Source organism: Corapipo altera, unplaced genomic scaffold (genome assembly GCF_003945725.1).
Source record: "Corapipo altera isolate COAL_440 unplaced genomic scaffold, ASM394572v1 2b, whole genome shotgun sequence".
Lineage (NCBI taxonomy): Eukaryota > Metazoa > Chordata > Aves > Passeriformes > Pipridae > Corapipo > Corapipo altera.
The window spans coordinates 30,434,444-30,459,982 of record NW_020884874.1 but is presented as its reverse complement, the minus strand read 5'-3'; the positions used below and the strand labels follow the sequence as shown (position 1 = coordinate 30,459,982).

The 25,539-nt window shown below is 36.5% G+C and overlaps 1 protein-coding gene across 8 annotated transcripts in view; it reads left to right on the top strand.

Annotated features, from left to right (window-relative positions):
* Nucleotides 1-25,539, top strand: part of UTRN (utrophin) — a 363,103-nt gene that overhangs the window by 315,153 nt on the left and 22,411 nt on the right. For all 8 annotated transcript variants that reach the window (XM_027631971.1, XM_027631965.1, XM_027631979.1 and 5 more), the window contains 7 exons: nt 6,343-6,500; nt 8,848-9,014; nt 11,431-11,542; nt 18,577-18,713; nt 20,335-20,373; nt 20,616-20,681; nt 24,003-24,068. In XM_027631971.1, coding sequence (XP_027487772.1) covers nt 6,343-6,500; nt 8,848-9,014; nt 11,431-11,542; nt 18,577-18,713; nt 20,335-20,373; nt 20,616-20,681; nt 24,003-24,068 — 745 coding nt within the window. The remainder of the gene's footprint in view (nt 1-6,342; nt 6,501-8,847; nt 9,015-11,430; nt 11,543-18,576; nt 18,714-20,334; nt 20,374-20,615; nt 20,682-24,002; nt 24,069-25,539) is intronic.

Here is a 25,539-nt window from a genome sequence, read left to right as displayed (position 1 = left end):
GTGATCATAACTTCAACCTGAAATACATCTGAAATTAAAGTAGTTGCTCAGGTTCTCGTAGCAGAGAATATTAGTCCAATAATGCATCCTTTTTGTTGTTGTAACTCCTGTGATCAGGAGCTTTGATATATTTTTCAGTTTTATTGTCTTTATGAACCTTAAAATTGTCACCAGAAAACCTCTTAAATATGAAAAAAATTTTGCTAAAGAAGGAAGGAAGTAACTGTTAGGTATTGGTTCTTGACTTGCAGTGGCTTTGCAGTCAGTGTTTTGGGGTCCTCTGGCACCAGCTGTGTGCCAAAACCTAATCTTTGGTGTGAGCTATTTTGCTTCTTTTGATTTTGTCACACCCTACTAATCATCTCTTTGTGAGAGAAATTTTGTTTTACCTACTGAGGTTTCAGATCCTTAAGTGAAAACTGTGGTGGAAATCCTAAGTATTTTCAAGAAAGTCAGTGACTTGGAAGAAAGAGCAGGACCCCCAAACATGGGTGCTTAATATGAATTATCTGCCATCTGATTTTTTCCCTTTCTCAGACCAACTCCTGAAATTTGCTTCGCGTTTTGGCTATATTTCTTCTAACCATTTAGGAGGCATTGGCAATTCCAGACTCCTCTGAGTGACAGTCATCATACAGCTGTGCTTGGAGCCCTTAGCAGAGCACAGATTGTGCCTTAGGTGTTGTAGCCTTAGAGAAGCTTAGAGTAGTTGGTAGTAAAATAGGCAAGTTTGTTGTTTTAAAATCTTTTGGATGAACCCTTCACTCTTTTGTAAAACTGTTGAGCAGAATGTCTACTCAGGTGTTCAGACCTCCTAGAGACCAGACTTTTGAGGCATAATTTCAGGACTGTTGAGGCATTTGATTTTATCATGGTTTAACCCCAACCAGCAACCAAACCCCGCACAGCCACTCACTCCCTCCTCCACCAACAGGGTCAGGGAGAGAACTGGAAGGGTAAGAGCTGGAAAACTCGTGGTTTGAGATAAAGACTGTTTAATAGGGAAAGGTGTGCACACAAGCAAAGCAAAACAAGGAATTCATTCACTGTTTCCTATGGGCAGGCAGGTGTTCAACTATCTCCAGGAGAGCAGGGCCCCATTACATGTAACTGTTACTTCGGAAGACAAACACCGTCACTCCAAATGTCCCCTCACTTCTTCCTTCTTCCCTCCACTGTATAGACTGAGCATGATGTCATATGGTCTGGAATATCCTTTTGGTCAGTTTGGGTCACCTGTCCCAGCTCTGTCTTCTCCCTACTTCCTTGCCAGTGTGATAACACAAAAAGCAGAAAAGGCCTTGGCTCTGTGTAAGCCCTGCTCAGCAATAACAAAAACATCTCATATTATCAGCCCTGTGTTCAGCACAAATCAAAACACAGGCCCATACTAGCCACTGTGAAGAAAATTAACTCTAGCCCAGCTGAAACCAGCACAGGTTAATGAAATAATATAATAAATTGGCAGGGGACAGTAACTTCAGTTTACCAGTACAACTGACTTTCATCTTTCTCTTTTGCTTTCTTTTGGAAATCAAACTTCTGTTCTTTTTTCTTTCTCTCATGTTAATATTTTTGTTTTGTTTTGGTTTTGTTTGTTTGTTTTTGTTTTGTTTTGCTTTAACAGCCACCTTCAGTCACATTTATTTTCATCAAAAATAAGAACTTTGTTAACTGTATGTTCATTTCCAGTGTAGGTAGAATCTTTTCACTTGTCACATTTTTAAAAAATTATTTGCCAGGGAAATTTCTGTGACTTTTTTTTGTGTTTTTTTTTTTTTTAATTTAATTAAACTGCTTTTTTAGGATTCTAGACTTCAGGGTTGACATGAGAATGGATCTTTAATTAAAAGTCCCAGTTACTAAAGCTGCAATTAAAGAATACCTATTCTTGGAAATGTTTAAGACATGCTTGATTTCAAGCATGTACCTGGGTATTCCTGAGAATAAAAATGGACCTGCAAAAGTAATTCAGTTGTTGTGAGCTGCTTCACATCTGTTCTTGTAGGGCAAGGAATCTAGGGCTTCTTCTCTGTAATTGAGGCCAATGCCCTGGTCTGGCTGTATCCATGTTATGCTCTCCTTTCCCTTCTGACCAGGAGGGTCACTTGTGAGCTACATCAGAATGCATTTGTGTACATTTCACTCTTACCTGGACTCATCTTTAATACCGAAAGCCCAAATTGGCAGCAGAAACAGAAAGAGCCATATGAAGTTTTTTATTTTTTTATAGTGTGTGGATTTGTAGATTTTGAGTCATATGACCCAAATCAAATTAATAATCATTAAATTATTAATGAACAAAAACTGTATGACTTGAGATGAAAAAGAAGAGCTACTTGAGAAATCTTATCTGCAAAGCGTTTCATTTTTCAAATGAGGTACAGCATCCTTGGAATGTGGTGGGAATTTTTAACTGTTAAGTTCATGTTGTTAATTTTCAAACCATTTGGAACTTGGTAGTTAAAAAAAAAAGAAATTAGAACATACGTTCTGTTTGTGACAATTCAACATAACATATATGTTCTGGACATCATTCTACTATCTTATTATCATTTTGGTAGGATTTGATAAACTTTTCAACATTTTCAAGTATCCCTTTCTATATCAACCATTAAGTACATTTTTTCAAGCTGTCTTGCTAAGTTGCAGCTTGAGTCCCACTGGTGTTATCCTCAAAATACTAGTGTGAGGCTGAATTTATTTAAGATTAACTGATTTCCTTTTTTCCTAGTATGTTTTTTTATATGATTCAGGTCTGAATAATCATTTCTCTGCTCCCTCAATCATTCTTCCTGTCCTTTGATAGAGTCCCTTATGCAGTTTAACCTTAATGTCAATGTATTTTATGTTGAAACTCATTTAATATTTATGTGCATGTTAACAAACTCAATTTACAAGAGTTTATGGCTTTTATCATTGCTGGTAGGTGATATATGGGGTCCCCTTTCCAACTGATGTAAATATGTTGTCCAGGTGGTCCCTGTCAGAGCTAAAACAGGCTCTTCTCCAATACATTTGCCACTTGAGTTGCTCTTGCCGCACCTCCTTTGCCAGGGAACAGTTCATGGGTTATTTGAAGTAGGTAGGCCAGATAGCAAGAGCATTCTCACTTTCTATACCTTTAGTTTAGGAGCTTCTGCTCCTGTGTGCCACACTGAAGGCATTGAGGGGTTTGGGAAAAGAGGATACCATCCATAGCCTTGCATTTGGTTATGGCACTTGCTGGTGTTAAGAAACAAATAAAACTCAAGTGGAGTGTTTTGGAGGAGTTTGAGTTCTTCAAAGGTATTTCTGGTTTCTTCCTAGCTAATCACTCTGCCTATTACCCCTCCTGTCACACAGTTTTTCGTCGGTTTACCAGCTCCATAGTCAACTGAAATTTTAGGGCTTAGGAAATTACTTCATCTGCCTCCCAGCTCAAGCAGTTAATGACTTGTTCTTCTTTTAATGCCTGTTTCCACTGTAGACTGATGCAAACAGAATAAGACAAACTTTTCTTTTTTTCTTTTTTTTTTTTTTTATACTATCAGTTTTTTTAAGCTGACTCTTAAAAATTGAAAAACTATGCCAGCCTAAGCTGAAGAAGCTAGCCAGGATCAGAGATTGCCAAGACGAGCCTGCGGCTGGGCAGTACTAATTCTGTCACCACTGTTGTCTGTGGTGGATTTTTTTCCTGAACACTGAGTGGTAAAGATGCTGTAGCTGCTGTTTGACTAGGAAAGAAAGGGGTAAGAAAAATATGGCAAACTCTAAAAATTATTTCAGCCATCTAGATTTTTATTTTGTGAAGATCCTTTCTTCTGCTTCCACCTCCTTTGACAAGAAATAAAGTATGACCAGACTATCTGAAGCACGCTGATAAAACTTGTCAGTTGTTCTAAATGAAGGACAAAACAATTTATGCAGTGTAATAAGAGTTACTCTTGAATGTTTCTGAACAAAGCTTGTCTTTTTCTCAATCAGAAGTGCAGTCAGACTGAATTTTCGAATTTCATTTATTTCTAATCTTTTAATGGTTGTTCTGGTGGGAAACATGAGAAAGTAGGGGAATAGTATAAACGGATTTTTTTTTCTTTTAAGATTACTTGAAGTTTTAATCCAAGCCAGCTACTGAGTGCAAAAGGACAATGTAAAAGCCAACTGGAATGAACATAAGAATTTAATTCCATTTCTTCTGTAATTTGTACCACTCACAGAATTTAAAAATATTTCTTTGATAAACTCAGCATTTAAGATATTTTCAGGAAAGATGAATCTTGTGAATAAATGTTAATGTTCACAGCTATGGAGTTCTTAAATCAAAATTATTGGCAGAAACATATTAAAAATTTTGGCTGAACACTTTAACAATTAAAATTATCCAATCTAAGAAATGTGTTAAGGAAGCACTTGAGAAATAACATCTGTACTGCAGACAGGCCGGCCTGTTAAATTCAGTGCTTAACTGTGACTGTAGGTACAAGCAGTATCTTCCTTCCCAGTGCCTATATCTGGAACAATTTTCTTGATCCCTTTCAGCATCCATTTTTTCTGTTGTTACAGTCATCCTGGTTCATCCATTTATACTACAGGGCTTGACACCTACCTTAAGAAAATGGAATCAGTAAAGGGAAAGGACATGGAAGCAGACATAGTTATCCAGGAAGAAAATGTGATTATTGTTAAGCTTGAGTTGTCTTTCTTGCTACTGCTCTTGCTTTAAGCTATTTTGCATGGCCAGTTGTGACTTATGGTAACTTCTAGTCTCTCTTCAGAGCAAATGTGCTTCTGTCCCCAGCCAACTGAAGGATGGCATAGATTTTAGCGTAAGATATGGATTTCTGAAATATTTCATTCTTCATAGAAATGTAAAATAGTTTGATTTGGAAGGAACCTTTAAAGGTCATCTAGACCAACCCCCTTGCAATAAGCAGGGTCATCTTCAACTAGATCAGGTTACTCAGAGCCCTCTCCAACCTGGCTGTGAATGTTCCCAGGGACAGAGCATCTACCATCTCTCTTGGCAACCTTTTCCAGTGTTTCACCACCCTCATTGTAAAAAATTTCTACCTTATAACTAGTTTAAATCTTTTAGTTTAAAACCATTACCCCTTGTCCTATTGCAACAGACCCTGCTGAAAAGGTTTGTCTCCAGCTTTCTTATAAGCCCCTTTTGAGTACTGAAAAGCTGCAATAAGGCCTCTCTGAAGTCTTCTCCAGGCTGAACAACTCCAACTCTCTCAGCCTTTCTTCAGAGGGCTATCCTCTGAAGAATATCTCTCCTATGATCAGTTTTGTGGCCCTTCTCTGGATCTGCTCTAGCAGCTCCATGTCTTCCCTGTGCTGGGGACCCTAGAGCTGGAGTCAGCACTCCAGATGGGGTCTCACCATGCAGAATCACCTCCCTCAACCTATTGGCTGCGCTTCTTCTGATGCAGCGCAGGATACGGTTGACTTTCTGGGCTGCAAGCACACCTTCTCAGCACATGTCCAGCTTTTCATCCACCAGGACTCCCAAGTCCTTCTTGGCAGAGCTACTCTCAGTCCCTTCATCCCCCAGCCTGTATTGATACTGGGGGTTGCCCTGGCTGAGGTGCAGCACCTTGCACTCAGCCTTGTACTTATTCATAAGATACCCATGGGCCCACTTCTCAAGCTCATCCAGGTCTTTCTGGATGGCATCCTGTCCTTCAGGATGCACCTGCATCCTTCGACTGCACCACTCAGCTTGGTGTCATCTGCAGACTTGCTGAGGGTATACTCGATCACTTTGTCTATGTCACTGATGAAGATATTAAATAGCACTGGTCCTCATACAGACTCCTGAGGGACACCACTTGTCACTGATGCCCATTGGGACTCTGAACAATTGACCACTAACCTCTGGATGTGACCATCCAACCAATTCCTTATCTGCCCATCAAATCCATCTCTCTCCAGTTGAGAGAGAAGGATGTTGTGGGTGACCATATCAAAGGCCTTACAGAAGTTCAGAGAGGTGACATCTGTAGCCCTTCCCTTGTCCGCTGATGTAGTCACTCTATTATAGAAGACCAGGCAGGACTTTTTGCTGCTGAAACTGTGCTGGCTGCCTCAAATCACCTCCCTGTCTACCATGTGCCATAAGAAACTGTATAGTTTCATTCATTTGGCCTTATTTTTCTCATTTATATGGTTACAAATCAAGAAAACATATTCAAAGTTATCAAGATTAGATTAGGGTAAGCTCCTGTAAATGGGTCTGTGGCCATGTAACCATGACTATAACAAAAATATTAAAAGCTTGAGCTGCAGCGTTACTGAATGAAAGGGAATGTATGTGGAAATGAAATGATACGGTGCCTTTTTTTGATGTTGCAGACCTCTTCAAGGAGGTGGCTGGCCCTACAGAAATGTGTGATCAGAGGCAGCTGGGCCTTCTGCTTCACGATGCTATCCAGATCCCACGACAGCTTGGTGAGGTGGCAGCCTTTGGTGGGAGCAACATTGAACCCAGTGTGCGCAGCTGCTTCCAACAGGTAAGATAAAGACCTTCATGAGAAAAGAAACTCTCTGGGAAGTCTAAAGATTCACTTGTGCATGATGTAAAAAGAAGAGAGGAATTTTAAAAACATCCACTGAGTTTTGAACAGAAATGAATATGCCCCTGCAACTAAGTGTGGGAAGTTATTGTGAAAATGCGGCTGTAAAAGATGGTTTATGGTTTAGGACAGGATGAAACAAATTATGTTTAGCCAAAAGAATATATAAATCTTTGTGATTTTGACAGTGTTTGCAGCTCTAAAAGCTGTTAAAAAATTTTGTAGCAGTCAATTACCCTGCTTTGCATTGTTCAAAGCAACCTGATACTGTGAGAGCAACATGCTTTTCCCTGCTGGAACAAGACAGAATCTCAACAGAACAAGAGAATGATGTTGGTAGTAATTTTTGACCTTATGAACCAGGAAATTATTTAGCATTATTTTACTGACAAAAGAGCTTGCACTTGCATGAAACTTCAAGCTTAGTCGTTAATATATCATGAGCCTTTATGCAGCAGATCAGAATGGAATTAAGCTCTTGCATCCTGCTGTTCAGCCCCACACTACATGCCAGGGGTTAATGAGGCTGCAAGGATCATCTGTCTATTTAAAGAAGATGAGAATTAAAAACAGGATGTTGTAATGAAACACAACTGACTTTGTCAAGGATGCCTAAAGCTCCAACTGTTTGCTATTGATAGCTATACTGCTTCTGTGTATTATTTCTGTGAAAGTGGCTGATTTGAACATCATCAGAAATTGTATATGGATTAAAAATTCACTATGGTGTGTATAAAATCAATGACTTGGATATTTCAGAGTTTATTGAATCAAACATTAAAGATTTTAGGGACTTTTTAGAGCATTTTTCTTTTGCCGTTCTTTCATAGACATTTCTACTTTTTTGTTGAGTGCTTTGAAAAATGCAGTTGCACTAGCTTTTTTCAGAACTATTAGATTAATTTCGGGAGTCAGGTGATTAGAATTGGAAGTGTGTTACTTACAGAAGTTGATTTGACCCATTAACCATGTAAAACTTCCCCTTATCTTTTAACACTGCTGCTTCAGACAATAAGGGATGATGCTTGACATAGCTATAACTAGCCTTGAGTGGTTCACGTCATACTGAAATATTCAGTTGTTCATTTGTTAGTGGCAGACTGTGTCACAGAGGAATGATCTTTAAGTCTCTCAAGGGTCTGCCCCACCTCCCATGCTATTCAATTATGGGTGAGGGGGTACTAGCAAGGTAGCATTTAAACACTTGATGTGTTATTGCAGTTATACTGATAATGAGGTTGCACCCCTCATCTCACACGAATAGCTCAAGTTCAGTCTCTAGTCATTAGAAAAGCAGACAAAATTTGCAATTGCATAACAGTTCTCAACCAAGTATTTTCTTGGTGAGGAAAGAATGTGGGTTTTTTTCATGCTTCTCTCTTTTACTGGCAAAAATCAACTTGGACTATAAATAGGTTAAGAAGCCTAGGATTTCTTTCTGTCATGCATTACCATTTAAGAATAGTTTTCATTTTTAAGCTTTGTTTTCTTACTTCCAGTGAGCTCAGAAATATGACCTCTGTTGTTATTGCTGACAAAGTTGATGAATAGAATACCTTTACAGCTAGGCTTCTCTGGTGGTTGCAATTTAAAGAAAATGTAGAGACATGTTTGTTTGCTTTTTAAAACAATCACGTTAATACTTTAGCTCTGCTTTATTCTTGCAGCGATTGCCTATAAAATGGGAGATTTCTTTCTCATTAATTACGTACCTGCCTGTTTGCTATTTGTGGGGGGGGGTATTTAATGTGCTAACTAGAAAGAATACTGTGAGCTCCAAGCATAATAAAAAAATTACATGAGTCTCATGGCAATCAATAGGCACATGCAAGCACTACTGACATTTAACATTTTGTCATCGATCTTAACTCAGAAGTCAACCATGTCTTTAGCATGTCTGAGGTGCAGAAAGTGCTTCCCTTTCATGCTCATACTTATTTTTCAAGTCCTTTCAGTTCAAAGACAGCTTTACAAGGGACTCTGTTACTCATTTACTATGTCCTCCACCTTTATTACTGTCTGTTTACTCTATCATAGCTGTTTTAGTCTCCTATAGTCTTACTGACTGACTTGTTTTCTTTATTTGCATGTTGATCAAGGTTATTTCTTGTGTCTTGTAAATGGTTTTGGATGAACCTGTCATGGAAAGGATTAACACAGGTTGTTGTTTGGTTTTCTTCCATAGAATTCTAAGGAAAATTTGCTTTTGGGTGTGTGCTGTTGTGTTGTTTTATTGTATTATTTATTCTTTTTTAATTTGAATGTGGGTTCTTTCTCTCCACAGAATCACAATAAGCCTGAAATAACTGTAAAGCAGTTTATAGATTGGATGCACTTAGAACCACAGTCTATGGTATGGCTACCAGTTCTACACCGTGTGGCAGCTGCAGAAACAGCGAAACATCAGGCCAAGTGCAACATCTGTAAAGAGTGTCCAATTGTCGGGTTTAGGTAAGAGGAGGGCAGTTAGGTACAGTGTTTCCCTGAAAATATCCACACTTTTAAGCCTTCCAACAAGTGCAGGTTTTTCTCTGCTTTCCACTATTTTCCTGCTTTAAGATAGGATCTGTCACCTGTGGTGTGGCCTGAGCTAGTGCAGTTCTGGCTGCTGCAGTACCACTGTTATACAGCCAGTGACTGACAGAGGTACAGGGCAGACTGTCATCAGGTGTTTTTGCATTGTTGGAGCCAATAGATAACAAATTAAATATGAACGCACACCGTGTTTTTTGTAAGCACAAGATCAAAAGGAGGTGATCAGTAAGAAAAAATGTGGACTGACTGCTCTCTTGCATAGGGCTTGGGAAACTAACTTATGCCAGGCAAAATTAAACACCCTTCAACATCAGTCTTTCTTTGCTTAAAACAAACACTGATATGTTGCTGTGATGCAACTTGCACAGTTCCTATCTCAAGCATTGAACTTAATCAAACTTTCATCTGTTCAAAGAAAGGTGTGAATTGCAAAAGAAAAAAAATTACATGGGAAATATTCTCCATGTTATTCTCCTAAACTGTAGTTGGTACCCTTAGTGAGTACTGTTACAACTAGCATGCATTTGTGAATTGATTATTCCCATGTACAAAATGATGCAAAATATCCCCCAGAAAATCCCACCAGGGGCTACAGCTAGAACTAAGAATAACTGGATTTTTCCTCTACTGTGGTCATGGAGTCTAGTGTATTATTTAGGAAAAATATAATAGGTCTTTCTTGTAAGTGCTTCTAAGGTTTTTCTTCAGGTATCTTGGCAGATGAGTAAGTTTTGTACCCCATGCTTTCTATACTCCATCTTTCAGTTGTTTTAAAGGATAATAATATGAATCCTGAGGTCAGATTCATCTCGCCTAATTTTAGTCAATCTTACAAGACTGAGCTAGCAACCCTCTTTTTTGTCATTATAAATATAGATATGTATTTGCAAAAGTAATAAATCTGATCAAACTTTGTTGCCTGTCTTAAGAGGAGATGAAATTTCTTGAAATGTTCTTATTTTTCTTTATTATTGCCTGAGGGAGCATAGAGTGACAAAGGTCCAGCTCAGATATGTTTTAGTTGTCTAAGTTGGGGATGATGAATCTTGTCTGTACTATGTGTAGAAGGAGGGTAGAGAGAAAAGCAGAGAAAGGAAGACAGAGGAATGGGTCATTCTAAATAATTTCTATAATGATGTTAGAGATCTGCAACAACAAAAGCCTCTAGCATCTTAGCAGAAGGTAAATGTGGCCCTTTAATGCACAGGCTCTGAGTAAAAATTATAAACAGCTGCATCAGCATCCTTTAAAGTGAACCTTTACATTTATAGACACATATTCCCTTGCAAAACAAAACATAAAACTCAGCAGGGAAAAAATGTCGATGGGTACTGAAAACAGCTCTCAGGAAGCAATTTAATTTAAACTTTAACTATTCAGTAGCTATTCAATTTGGTTAAGTTTGCTCATTTTAGTTTCATACTAATGATATAATCTCATCCAGTCAGAACAACCATACTATAAAAACAGTGGGGGGAATCTGGAATTGAATTGTTGCTTTAGTCTGCTCTGGTCTAAATAAATAAATCATGTTCCCGGTGACTACATTTAATACAAGGGATACTGTATAAGTTTGTTACTTTGTTTATACATAGTCTCTTAAAAAAAATATACCAAAAGTAAATTTATCATTGTAATTTTTTAAACTGAATTTTGTATTGTTTTTATAATTCATGAATTCTCAAGAATTTCATTTTCTGAAATGTGTTTGGAATTTCTGAGCATCAAAATTATTTACAAACACTTAAGCTAACTGTTCAGGGTAAAAGCATCTAAAAGTAAACCAGTCTGGCTTATAAAAGTTCTTTGAGATACTATCTGAACATTAAATAGAGGAAAAGAAAAACTAAAGCCAATATCATTTAAAGTCAGTAAAAACTTGAAAATTATAAATTCTTCACAGTCCATCTATGAAGCTGATGCCCGTAAGATTTTCTGCTTCAAAGTGACTTAGGCAACACATGATTGACAATGGCTCTCTATATGGATATAGAGACAGGAACTTTTAAATACTCAGTGAGGTGTGCAGTGTCGGGAGGTTCTGTGAAGTGGGTTAAGAGGGCTGCAGGTTTCCTGTGTTCCTGTGCAGCTGCTGCAGTGGCACTGCACTGGCCCCTGGGTCTGCAGCTGTGATGAGTGTTGGCTGTGCCACATCCTGGTCACACACAACCACACACTTCAAAGTTCCTTTGAAGCTAATCCCAACAAATTCACTGCATTGCTGCTGCTGCTGCAAACCAGGTGACACCATTTCAGAGAGTAATTTGGTTTGTGAGGCTTAATTAGAAGTAGACTTAAGAATCTTTAATCACTATGTTTAATGTCCCCATAGGTATCGGAGCTTAAAACATTTCAACTATGATGTCTGTCAGAGCTGTTTCTTTTCTGGCCGTACAGCAAAGGGGCATAAATTGCATTATCCAATGGTGGAGTACTGTATACCTGTGAGTACTAATTTACTATTTTTAAGAGGTAACAATCATTATTTGCATTATTTGAGGTCTAAATTTTTTACGGAGTCTTTCGTCACTTCACTATTCTACCAGGATTTCTTTTTCATATGTTTAGTAGGGCTTGTATTCCTACCTTTCTCTTTGGAAGGCATCAGGGACTTTGCTAGTGTTGCTGATTTTATGTGGACAGTGTTTGGATTCTATAGAAATGGGTATAAATATCCAGCTGTGAGAGAACTTGAACTTCACTTTTGCTTTGTAAAAACAAAGCTTGAATATTAAATGTAATTGTAGTACTTGTATACTTGCGTATGCACACACACTGTAAGGGTGAGAACATGTCAGAGAAAAAGGACTCACTTTACTATTGCTATACCATAGGAAAGAATATTTTATATTCTAGTAATGCACTTTAATATTTTTGGAGAGGTGTGTGATCTTCGCTTTCAGGTCCAACATTTTGCTTGCTTCATGAAAATGTGATTGGAAATATGTTGAGTTTCATTCTGCTGAGTTATTACTGTTGACAGGGATATTTAAAAATTGGTTTGTAGCTGAAAAAAATAGAATTGATAGTTTCTAACCAAAAATCTTCTAACCTCTGTGAGAGGTTTGCCTGCAGTAGCTAGCACAAACTAATTTTAAAACACAGTATTTTCCTAATGGTGTTTCAAACACAATTTTCTATGGAGATTTCTAGGAGTCTTTCTTAGGTGGAGGAGTGGCTGGGTGGCTACATGCAAAGAGCACTTTCACTTTTTTATCATAGTTGTTTAAATTCAAGAATTTCAACTCAGAAATAAACTAATAGGATAACTGTTATGTTATCTATACAACAGTGCTGAAAGGTGTGTTTGCTCAGAAAAATTCAGACCAGAATGTAAATAGAGCTTATTCAATAGAGCTGATTTCCAATAGCGTTAGAAGGTTCTTTGGGTTCTTAGAAAGCAAAAAGTCGTTGAGTTACCTGACTGTCTTTTACTGTAGTTGTTGGACTTATTACCTGTGTTTTCCCTCTCTTTTACCTGGCTTGTATCTTGTAACAGAATTCAAATTCTATGAAGTACTGTTTTCACTCCATTATAATCAGAAGAAAACATGAGTTATGTTAATTTATTTTCATTAATTCTGTATCCTAATGTTAGGATTTGATTGATAAATTGGCATGTCAGGCTATACTCTGACGAATATTTTTTAAGTATGTTTGTTGTTTTTAAAGCCAGTTTTAATATTTGTTGTGTTTAATCACTGTTTTTTCTCTTCATGCCTTCTTTTCAGAATTCATTTTCTGGTTTATTTTGTACTGGTTTTGTGGTATGATATAGGGCCATTTCTTTCCATTTTCCATTTTCTAACCCTCAAGATCTGGAGGTCTGTGAATAGACATCATTAAAAATATGGTGATACCGATTTTTTACTTGCCTTCTTAGCCAACATAATCCAAAAATTTAAACATGTTTGGAATGTATTTTTCTTGGATTCATTTTTTATTTTCTCCTTATAAAGTTCTCTCAAACCTCATCTGTAGCGGAACAGAAATGTTTTTTGTTATTACCTAAAATATACTGAAAATTCAGAAATCGAAGTATAAGGGGTGTTGAAATAGATAATGCTGCTGGTCCGCAGGATAAAATGGCCTTCCTGTTGAATCAGTGAAATACAGATTATATCTGGTATGAGGTATGGTACTATCCCTAGAATAGGATGGTATATTTCTGATGAATTCCAGGTTTTTTCCGAAGCAGCAGATTTGATATCTAAGAGAAAATTTCAGTTCTTGTTAAACATGTTCACGTTACATAACTGTGAACCACCTCATTTAAAACTAAAGACTGATGAACAGAAAAACGTATTTTGGAAATGGCTGGAATCCTCTCTTGTCCATGGGACTAGGGGTGGCTTGTATTATAATGAAGATTTCTGTTACTGCTACAGAAAGAATATAGTTTTAAAGCAATATTAAATGTAAAATAAAGTAACATGATTAGAGTGACTGAAGGAAGGCAAGTGTATAGGAGGTAAAGGAAGAAACTTGTGGCGGTTTTAAGTAGAGCAGAATAAAAGAAATGGCATTTAATTTAGGTGACGCGTAAAATTAGAGGTCCAGCACTGACCCCCATTAATTTGGAATCTGAATATGAGAGTTGGAATTTTACTGAAGTCCTTCTGTAAGTACACTCTGCTAGCTCCATTTCTGTAAAAAGAAATGACCCATTATATGAACGGACTTACATGCCTGTTAAACTTCCATAATCAGTACCCACATGCAATCTGTTTTAACTAATCTCATCTGCACTAGGTCAGGAATAAAGAATTGATTTCACAAAAAGAATTCAGTATTATTTATCCTTGCTGTTTGTTGGTTGGTGTGCTAATCTGTTGCTAAACTTGAATTCATTTAATGTAATACAGTAGTCAAGATTTTCCAATTAGTAGAATAGCTTATATGTTTAAAATGAGTAATGCCTGAAAAATAGCATGGACTCAGGTCTGTGAAATAAAAGAAAAAGTACCAAAGGCCAGTAAATTGTTCGGTAGAATCCATTATATTACAGTACAGATAGCTTGAAGAGTGCATCTACTCTACCTTTTCAACTAAATTTAAAAGCTGTTGATGTTAAAATGTTACTTTTTTGGCCAGTGTTGAAAAGCAGAGTACAAATGCATGAACTCATTAATAAACCTAGCTTCTCTTTCTTGCTGCTAATGCATATTAATACATTAATATCAAGAATACTAGCAATAAATAGGTAAGAAAATGCTTCCGTTAATTAAGCTGACATTTAGAACTGGAGCATAGTCACAGGTGGAGGCAAGACCATTTAATTGTCTTCAAGTAAGTAGGTAAGTGTAGGGTATGAAGGGATTTTTCAGAAGCACAGTAGCTTCTTATTAAATTTAAAATAATTTGGAGAATGGCTTAAGGAATCTGTTTTTAAAATTAAATTTACAAGGGGACAGTTCTCCATTTTAATGAGTTTTGTGATTTGCATTAGGTAAGAATTGCTTCACAGTTTCAGACTATGACCATTTACTCCACATAGCTATATGTATACTATCTGTAATGCCATTCAGCATTCATCTTAACTTGCAATTTAGTTTTTTTGATGCTGAAAATGCAAAAAAAAATTAATAATAATGACTTGAGTTATGTCTGGTTTTCTTTCACCCATAATTTAGAGATGAGTGTAACAAGCAACTGAAAACATTACTCTCTCTTAAGCAGTAGAAATGCAAAGTTATTCTAGTTAGTATTCCACCTTTTTCACCTAGTCTCTCTGAAAAGATGGAGAAACAGGATTTTTAATGGAGAATTTTACACAGAGATGTGTAAGATGTAAGATTTTCCTAGCGTCTAATTCAGGAATGCTCTTATGTAACTATCTACATGATTTATTTTTAGCTGTTTTGGAACAGAAATCCTCTCAATAGTGTTACTTGTGTTATATTAAGGTGGCTTTCTGTACCAATGGATCTTTGAATTTCAGATGGAAATATTTACTGCATCAGATTTCATTCTCCAAAAGAAAACTCTCTCTTTGTTTTCACTTTGCAAATCCTATATTCCACAGCAAGGAATATAAAAAAAAGCTTTTCTGGAGTAATGTAAAAATATCAAATCACGGTTCTGAACATTTTCTCATTGCAAGTAGACTTATTTCCTTACCATAATGAAAGTATAATCAATTTTTGTAGTTCTGTGCCACTCACCTGGCACAACTCCTTATATTAGGGAACTAATTTTTGGTAGCCTTTCTATACAAAACAATGGCAGCAAAGGTTAACCCTTTCATTTTCCAGATGACCAGAATTTTATTTCCCTGGAAGAGCTCAGAACATGATAGTCAAGACATCAGAAATTATTGGTAGAATGGTAGTTTACCCTAGAATGAATTTTTTTCCAGGCACAATAAAGCTTATCTGAAATAGTGCCTGTTAAGACTTCTGCTCAAGATAAGTCATCTGAAAATTGAATTCCTACTGACATCCAGAGAAGACAGATACATTCCTGAACATCAAGCAGCCTCAGTGTTTTATAAACAACAAACTGACATAAGTAAGTCAGTGGTTTCATCTTGATATGCTTAACAGTGCTCCAGGCATGACACTTCACTGTTAACAAAATGAGATTGGAGCAATAAAGGAATAAGAAATTGTTTGGGCCTCCATTATTAATTTTTCTTTGAAAAAGAGAATAGTAATAAATAAATAACATTAAATGTATATCTGTATTTTAAGTATTCTATATTATTTATTCACATATGTTTCATATATTTGTTATAATTTTTATATTATATATTATTTAATTTAGAGCTCTCTAACTGCTTTATTACATTCTTGGTGATACTTTTCCCAATGAAGACTTGTTCTATTTCCAATATACTAAAAGTATACAGAAACCATTTTTTTAGCCTATGTATGAAAAACATGTTTCAGCATAGTCATTTTTTTCCACTGCTTTCCATGAAATCCCAGTTCTTAAATTTGCGTTGGATTACAAGAAATTTTTTCTGGTTTTCATTTGTTACTTATGATTCCATTTATGCCTGGTTGGTATATTGAAGAGTGCTAATGCCACTTTGTTAGTTGTTACATATTTTCTTCTTGAGACCTTCTGGTACAGGTGTTTTTTTCGTTATTTATGTGTGGCAGCCATGGATCTTATATGTTCCTTTTTTTCCTTCCTGAACGTTGTCTTGCTCAAAGAACTGAGATTTTAAATTGAGTTTGAAAGCATGGTCCTTTGGCTGAATGTTCAGTGAAGAAAAGGATTTTTTCTTTGCTTTTGAAGAAGTTCTGAAACAATGGTGGTATTTGTGCTATTGATTTATGTGGAAGTAGTCAAGATGTCATGATGTAAGAAAGTGTGCAGGGTAGAAGATAGATTTTACACAGCAGTGCCTGGCTATTGATTTCTGAAAGGAAAATATTATAGTACCTTGACATGATTTTGGATTGGATTGTATAATGTGATTATATGCAAAAATAAGTAGAAGAAATATTTTGAAGAGTTGTATCTTATTTGCGTGTAGATTAAAATAGTTCTTTCAAATCTGCTCATATTTCACTGGTTAATATTTACTGTCCTCAATAAGTACACAGTCATATTAGTTTTCTTTCCAAGGAACTGGGTCAGGCTGTCATTCCAAATAAAGAATACACCAGAGGAAGAGTTTGGCAGCTCAGTAGACATTTATTTCTATAATGTGTAGGTACTAAAATTTTCATTTCTTGGTCTTGAGACAGAGTTCCATCTGTTTGAGTTACTGTTGCGTGAGAATAAGCAGCCCTTTGAGTTGTCTCATGTTCCTTCTTTGGATGGTGCAGTGGTTGGAGTAGATGGTTTCCGAGAACGATTTTGTGAGCCCTCCGAAAATCCACTTGTATTAAAATTGAGGGATTCAAACACCTCTTAATCCCAAATTTGCTCAGTTTGTTGTTACTTGTTAAAGTCACGTATGAGAAATCTACCAACACCAGTTTGATTATCTACAATTTCTATTATTTGTCTGATCTACATTACAGAATTTGTAACTGCATATATTAAAATACATAGGGAAGTATTTTTGTGTTTTGACAACAGAGAATAGAATCAGGGAATAGTTTGCCTGGCCTGCTTCTAGGTCTCTTTGTAGTATGTCAGGGAAAAAGATTACAAAACTGAAAAAAATCTTTCTCTCTGTTTTCCCTATGGTTATCCATCCGCTTTGGCAACCTTTTATGTTAACAGGCTTCTCCCAAAGCGGAGGGTACAGAAATGCAATCTGTAGTTTGTTTCAGAGATTGGAGTGGAAGTCTGTAGAAACTGTTGCAAATCTTCAGCTAACTCAGGAGGCGAATGTCCACTTTTTCTTTACTGCAGTTGCAAGAGGAAATACTTAATAGTAACTGCTGTATGGGAAGTGGACTGTTCCGTTGAAGTACTCAGCACAGTCTGAGCACATATACTTTAAAAGCAAACTATATACTACTGTTTCTTCCTGCAGATCTCCTTATTGCCATTTTCACCTTGTATTTTACGCTTGCACGTATCCCTGCTTTTGTAGAAGTTAGCTGAATAGTATTACCAGAGCAGTGCTGCCATTATTGCTGTGATTATTTCTAGTTAAACTAATTCTTAAAAGCAGTTGCTTAAATTTTAATTGTGTTCTGGGGGTGGGGTGGGGTGGGATAGGGAACCAGGAGGGATGGGGCTAAGCATTTGTCAGTTTTGGAAGAGGTTTCATCAGTCAGGATCGGTAAAAAAGATGCTGGGAGGGATGGAAAATGGTGATTATAACTTGTAAATTTAGACTTGAAGAATCTTGTGGCTAATTTTGTCCTAGTCTTATCTTGTGGTACTAAGGAGTAAGGCAGTAATCAGCCTGTGAGTTTGTTACTTCGGGCGGTATTTGTTCTTATCAGTCCTGCTTGTACCTTTGAACAGTGGCTGTACACTGGCTGTCACTTCATCTGTGGGGTTTTTTTTTTCCACTCTCAAATGATACCGGTAGTGGTAGAAAATGCTTATGAAAAGTTTGGCCATTGAGAATGGTTTAGCACATATCACTCCCATCTTGTGATAAAGTTTTCCATTGTAGGTCTAGAATGGAAGGCAGTGGGTATTTTGGGGAACTTTGTGAATATAGAGGGCTGTATCTTTCCAACTGATTATGACAAACTGATAAGCCTTTTTTTATTTTTCTGAAATAATTTTATGTTTTGTAGGACTAGTTATAAATGTGTAACTTAAAACTTGAACCTTTTTCAGTTTTTTCCTAATTTGTAAACTAATTGGTAAATGCTTTTTTTGCTGGGAATTTGAAGTCTTGCTGTTTTTTTCCAGAAGAAAATTTTTAGATGCATTATTGTTATTATTGTACCCTATTTCAGGATACTAAAAAGGCAATTTTAGCATCATTAACATTTTAAAATTCTTCCTTGTATTCTTTTTCAGGGCAGTACCAGCATTATTAATCATTAATATTGATATTAAATAAATGCAATTTAGCAATGTTGAATTTAATTTCTTTAATTTTTTAAAGACAACATCTGGGGAAGATGTACGGGACTTCACAAAGGTGCTGAAGAATAAGTTCCGATCAAAGAAGTATTTTGCAAAGCATCCCCGACTTGGCTACTTACCTGTGCAAACAGTATTGGAGGGTGACAACATGGAGACGTAAGCTTGATTTATAGAGTCACTGGAGTCACTAACCTATTCTATTTAAAAAAAAAAACACAACTCAAGAAATAACCAAAACCAGTTACAGAACCTTGTTCTGTATTATTTTGTATTAGTTGTTTCATGTTATTTGCAGATCTTGCCTATTTTTTAAAAGTAACATATTTTATATTAGATTTTCGTAAGCATTTTACTATAAAGCCGTGGACTTTATAATGTCCATGGCAATGGACCAAGCAGGTAATGTTGGAGGGTGCTGAATGGCTGTTTTACAGAGAACACTTTTGAGGAGACTGGGCTTTTTGAACTGCACTGCCTATTTGGTTATGTCAAAATTCCTGGAATTAGAATTCTCTGAGTTAATTAGGGTCCTACAGGCATCAGAAAAACAGGTGGCTTAATCAGAGAGAACACTCTCAGTGTCTCCACAGTATTATTTATGGTGCTGACAGAAGTGCTTCATTTTATTTACTTGCTTGGTAGTTGTCAGCAGAAGACATTGTTACAAGAACAAAATTAAAATGTGTTGACAAGGTGCTAGAATTAGTTTCATGGATTGACTGTCCTTCACATGCTGGAGTCTGTGGCAGTACTGCACTGTCTGAACATGGCACACTTAGCTAACAACAGCTCATGCGAGGCTTTAGCATAGATGCTCTGCTTTCATACAGCAGTTTAGTGCCATTGCCCTTGCTCTGTTTTCATGGCTGGAGGGCTGTGCATTTTATTTACAATAACCAAACAAAACTTCTTCATTAGCAGTTTAAGAAACAGGAGGAAGTAATCTGAAAACTGGTATTATTGATGGCCTGGCTTCTAAGGAAGCAATGCATATTCAAGTGTTAAAATGTTACCCACTGGGGCAGTCTTCAGCTGCCACCAACACAGAAAACAAAGCTGCTTTGATGTGATGAAAGTTTGCCAATGCTGCCAGAAATTGGAATGTCAAAACTGTAATCGCAGGTCAGGATAAAACTCTTTTGGTCCAGTCATGTGGGAAATACACAGATAAATTGCCAGCGCCATGCTGAGGAAACTGTTGGTATTGGTTCTCTGCCCTGCAGGTGGCAAAACTCAGTAATACATTCCTTTTAATAAAAAAATTAAAATAAAAAATCCTATGTAGTTACTCAAGTATGAGAATTTAGTATAATATGTATTTATCTCTGATTATTTTTATGCATAAGGAAAATAAGCATTGATAACTGTGACGTATAGAGCGGGTTTTTTATTGGTAGTATTTTTTCCACCACATTTTTTCTAGTCATTTTTAGTTAGTTTAAGATGAAAGATCCAGTACTTGAGCAGAATTTAAATGAATTGATTATAGTTTATGAACTGCAGTTCAATCAATACCTCTGATTTGGATTTTTCTTTAAATTGATTTTTATTTAACAAAACAAAGTGTGTAAGTCAGTCTCCTGTCCCTCCGTGATACTTGACAGTATCTGTTGCTGTCTCTTTTCTTCATCAGTTTTTGCTAATGGAAATAATCCGGGTGGGTTGCTGGTCAAAATATTTTGTTTCTCCAGCTTTCTCTTGCTTAAGTGACGCTACAGTTGTTTCATAGTTTCATTCTCTCTTTTTTCTTTTTTTGTTTTTTATGTCTTCCTTGCAGTCCTATCACTCTCATCAGTATGTGGCCAGAGCAATACGAGTGAGTATGCGGAACTCCTTTGTCTGAAAAGCCTAGTATGCTGGTTGTTTTCTTTTAGCACAGTTGCAACTAATCTGATGTGCATGAACTATACGGCATGACTAACCCAAAGCAGTAACGCTGTCGGGAATATTGTGAATTTATTTATTTGTCATCAGTCTAACTTAATTTCAAAATAATATTGTCGATATCGTGAGTTGCTTTAGACATCACTAATTGTTTTATTATTATTTTTAAACTAGTCCTTCCCAGTCTCCACAGCTGTTTCATGATGACACACACTCCAGGATAGAGCAGTACGCTACTAGGTAAGGGAGGCACGGTTTCTCATGAGTAGATTACATTTTGTGATTGATTCCTGCAGTTTTTAATATGCACTACTGGTTGGATATTATTTATTAAAAAGATATAATTCTCTGTACTTAGAAGTAAAATATTTTTAAATCATTAGCTTCTGATTGCAGTCATATTAGATGTAAAATAGATACGGTAAATCTATCATCTCTCATACAGAATGGAAACTGTTGCAGAATTGCATTATTTCTTAAAATGTACCATTTTTGTTTTGTTTCTTCATTTTTAACCTTTAAAATAAACCAAACTTGGTGGATGTATAGTTTTCCTAGTAGGATTTTAGATTCAGACTTTTGTTTTCTTCTGTGACAGGTTGACACTATCCGTAACTGTTGACTTTTAACAGGGCATATAATAATTACAGATGTTTTATGTTCTTGCTTTTTTGGGATCACCCTAGTCCTTTTGTGATAAAATATCTATTATACCAAGTCCATCTCAGTGTTTCTGTCTTTTGTTGAACTCTCTTCTGTACATTCACAGCTGGTGATCACAGAATCAGTAAGGTTGAAAAAGACCTCTAAAATTGTCAAGTCCATATGTTAACCAGGCACAACCACGTGAACCATTAAACCATGTCCCCAAGTGCCAAAGGCACTTCCAGAGAGAATGATTCCACCTCTTCCCTGGGCAGCCTATTCCAACACCAGATCACCTTTTCATGGAAGAAGTTTTTGTAATATCTAATCTAAACGTCACCTGGCACAACTTGAGGCCATTTCCTCTCATCCTGAGTTATGGATGTGGTGATGGTGAAGCACTAACTAGAGGTACCCTCTCAAAAATAAGTACCATGGGAACTGACTAGGCTTTTCTTTGGGTGTTTTTATTGTTGTATCTGATCTCTACAACTAATAAACAACATTACCTTTTTCAGCTTTTTTACTGAAAATTCAGTTAACTGCATTGTTATTTATGAGCACCATAAGAAAGCTTCAGAGCAGTTTCTTAAATACCTACGATACACTACTTATGATCTGGAGAAAAAGAAAAAGGGCTGAAGGGCTACCCACAGTCAACCTGATTTTTTGTATTCCCCCGGAAGTGAATATTTTCATTTTGCACTAGTAGTAGAGCACAGTGACACACAATGTCATTTTAGTGCTTTTCAGTTATTTGGAACATGTCATTCATATAGATCACCCAACGTTTCTTTGAGTCTCTAACTTAGGCTGTGCTTTAATCAATTAAAACCCCATGACCAAATAAATTAAACTTCTCTAGAAAGATGTGAGCATTTTTTGTCTCCTTATGTCCTTTTCTTCAGCCCTTGATGCCACAATACTGTGACTTTTTGTGCCCAGATAAAGCTCATGCTCTGGACTCACATTAGGATCAAGGGAGACCCTAGGTGCACTACCTGTTTTACTTCTCCTGTCCCCTGGCTTTTACAAGTTCTGCTTTGGATTAGAGTAGCTGAAGATGGACCATGCACTAGTCAAGGCTCTTTCAGGATACAAAGCTAAATCTGTACCTGCCATGTGCAGACATTGGTTATCAAAATTAGAAACTTAATACTGCATACTGCTTAAGTAATCTATCTAAAACTGCTCAGAACTGTTTTTCTTCTAGTAAAAAAGAGAAGACATAATTCTGTGTCTGTCATATAATTTTTATTGTGTCCTTTCTAATTGGATCTGTTATGTGTATTTTTTATATAAACTAGTAAATCTTTTTAATTGTTCTGATCTTTTCAGTTAAGCTTCTTTAAAGGAATAATATCAGGGCTTCCCGAATAAGACAGTGCCCAGCAGAAGCAGTGTATTAGGGCTTAAAGCCTTCACTGTCACTGACTGAAGAACATTCAATTCCCAATTTTCTGTTAACAGAGTCTCCTATCTGGGGATATACCTGGGGATACCATCTCCCTGTTCTGTTGTGCTGCATCACCTCTGAGTTTTTTCTAATTCCCTTCCTCACCTTTCAGTTTGTATCCTGCCTTGAAGGCTCTGCAACTAGAGTCTCTTCCCTGTCTCCCTCTGCTCCCTGATTAGGGCCATCTGCTGGTTTCACAGCAAATCCTTATTAATGATGGAGGTGGTAAACGTGATGATATTTAATACTCACTAATAGATATCTATTACTCATTAAGAGATTCAGGGCAGGCTCCCAGCTCTGAAAAATACTGGGGCTTGGACTACTTCCCTATGTGACAAAGGGACTGTGAAGATTAATTTCTAAGATTGTTTCATCAAAGAATTGAAGATGCTGAACTATGCAGCATTATAAAGGTGACTGTAAGCATGTTGCTCACTGTGAAGTAGATCTGTTTGAGATGCCCCAGAACAGAGATTATCTGATTAACTCTAGTCACTTTGGAGCTTGTCTTTCCCTTTGGGGGAGTTATTGGAACACAATGTCCCACCCAAACCGTGGTGGGATGAGAAGTCATCCTGTGTGGCCTTCATTTATTCTTCTTCAACCTGAGGAATAGTAACAAACGTACATATGGGCAAACTTGCTGCATATTAAAACACCCAAGTTCCCAATTCTTTAGGGCCTTGCACACTGCTTTCAAAAAGAAATCTGAAGATTTATGTCTACTGCACTTGCAAAAATATATATGAATTTAAGATATCTTTATAGTAAAGGAAATAGCTGTGTTTGGTGCAGTTAAATATATGTGCAGAACATTGAGTGTTCCTAGATTTTTATGTATGTGTCTTCGGTACATGAGGTGTCTCTTTCCTGGAAACTTGGATAGGTAAAAAATTTCTACTGTCATGTTGAAGAGCTGTGTAACCTTATATATACAGTCTAATAATGTAGTCTTTTTAGATTGATTTCTTCCAAAATGAGGAACTATAGGCAATTACACTGCTTTTTGTGTTGTTTTCCAGGACTTGTCTGCCCACAGTGTGATATTATTTGCCAAGTATAATTTCAGATGTTGTGCGTGCTATATTTAAAAAGTATTCATTCTCTTTTGTTAGTCCAGCTTTATAAAATTCAAAAAGAAAACCATCTGCAAAAACATCTCTTAATTAATTTTACCATGGAAGTTTTGGTAGTGCTAATGATAATTACACTAGAGATAGAAAATACATTTTTTCTTCATTCGGCAAGTAGAATTAGTTATTCATAGTGAAAGTTTCTCATAAGAGTCCTCTGGATTTTAGATCTTTGCCACAAAATCTAGGAGTTTATTTTTAATCATTTAATCTTTTAATCAAAGATTGCCATACCTGAGCTGTTTCTAAGCAGACTTGATCTTCATAGTGCTTCTGTTTCAAGTGTGCAACATGTTCTCTGAAAGGCGTGGTCTTTCCTTTCAGGCTCGCACAGATGGAAAGGACCAATGGCTCCTTCCTCATGGACAGCAGTTCTAACACAGGAAGTGTGTAAGTAACTCAGGCTTATTAAGACTGTCAGCAACTTTGGTTATGTGGTATAATCTTCATGAGTTCTAACACAGGACTTCATCCCAGTGAAAGCAGCTGATAAGTATGACCCCAAGGATGCCTGCATAAATTTAATTCCAAGCACCAGTTGTAGAAATTGGTGATGTTCACTTGTTGATGTACAGGAACTCTACGTTTGTCAGCCATTCTGCTTCAAAAGTAGGGATATTTTACATGACTGGTAAAAAGCCATAGCTATATAGGTTCTAGTTCTTAATCCTTTTCTGCTTTTACCATAGTATAAAAGAAAATAAATCCTTCTGTGTTGGACAATGGAGTGCGTCAAAAGCTTTTGCTAAGTCTCAGTTAGCTTTCTCATTAAAATAAAAAAACATCTGTATTTTGAAGATTCTGCAGAGCCCAAAGAATCTTGCTACTTCCTGTTCATATTTCAGTTTGCTGTCTATACCTGGGGATATAAGCATAGTCCTATGTTAATTTTATCAACACTGTTTTCTTTTTTTTTGAATTGTCTATCACTTATATTGTAAAAACCTTCATTGAAATGCATTGATGAACCTGAAAGGCGTAGAACCCCTTGAATTGCTGATAAATTAAGTACAACTTTTATCAATGTAAAATTATACGAATGTTTTAACCTCACTGTATCATCAATTCAGTTAATTAAATCAGTGTAGTAAGACTGCCTCTTCTAAATTATTAACAAATACCATCAGCATTTTTAAATAGGAAACCAAAGTTGTTCTTGTTCAGCTTTAGTTAGAAAATGCTATTGGTCTCAGTAATACTTTCATTTACTCTTCTTAAATCTAATAATGAAATATTATAAATAATAAAATCTAATAATTAACTATTCTAGTCATGAGTGTAGTAAAATACTTTGCTTCAAAGAAGCACGTGACCCTCTTTAAATGTTTTCTCTTTCCTGATTTATTAACCCTCTTTGCATACCAAATAAAACTTTTTTTCATGTGAAATGTTTTCATGTGTTTCTGTCATTGGCACACTCACCACTGAGAGAAATGCAGCCCTTTTGAAAAAAAAAGAGCAAACAAACTGTCATTTGGCAGGAAAGCTGAAAACTTGAAAGCAGCTAAATACTCATACACTTGGATTGTGTATCTTGCAATTAGTGAGCCTACTCATACACAAAGACCAAACAACCACTCATCCCAATAGTAAAAGGGCGGTGTATATGCTTAATTTTTACTGGCACTTCACCTGTTGATTTTAATGCAATTTCTTTGCTCATCTATAAAAATTACCTTTATTTTAGAAAAAGAATTAACATAGAGAGCTTGTGTATCAACATGTGAGAGGGACTGCTGAATTTGGGTCTCACTCCTGTCATCAAAAGGGGACTGTTACACAAACAAAATATGGACAAGAAAGTAACTTTGTACCCAGCAGCACCTTCTGTTTTATTTGCAGATCTGTGCTTTCATTAAGG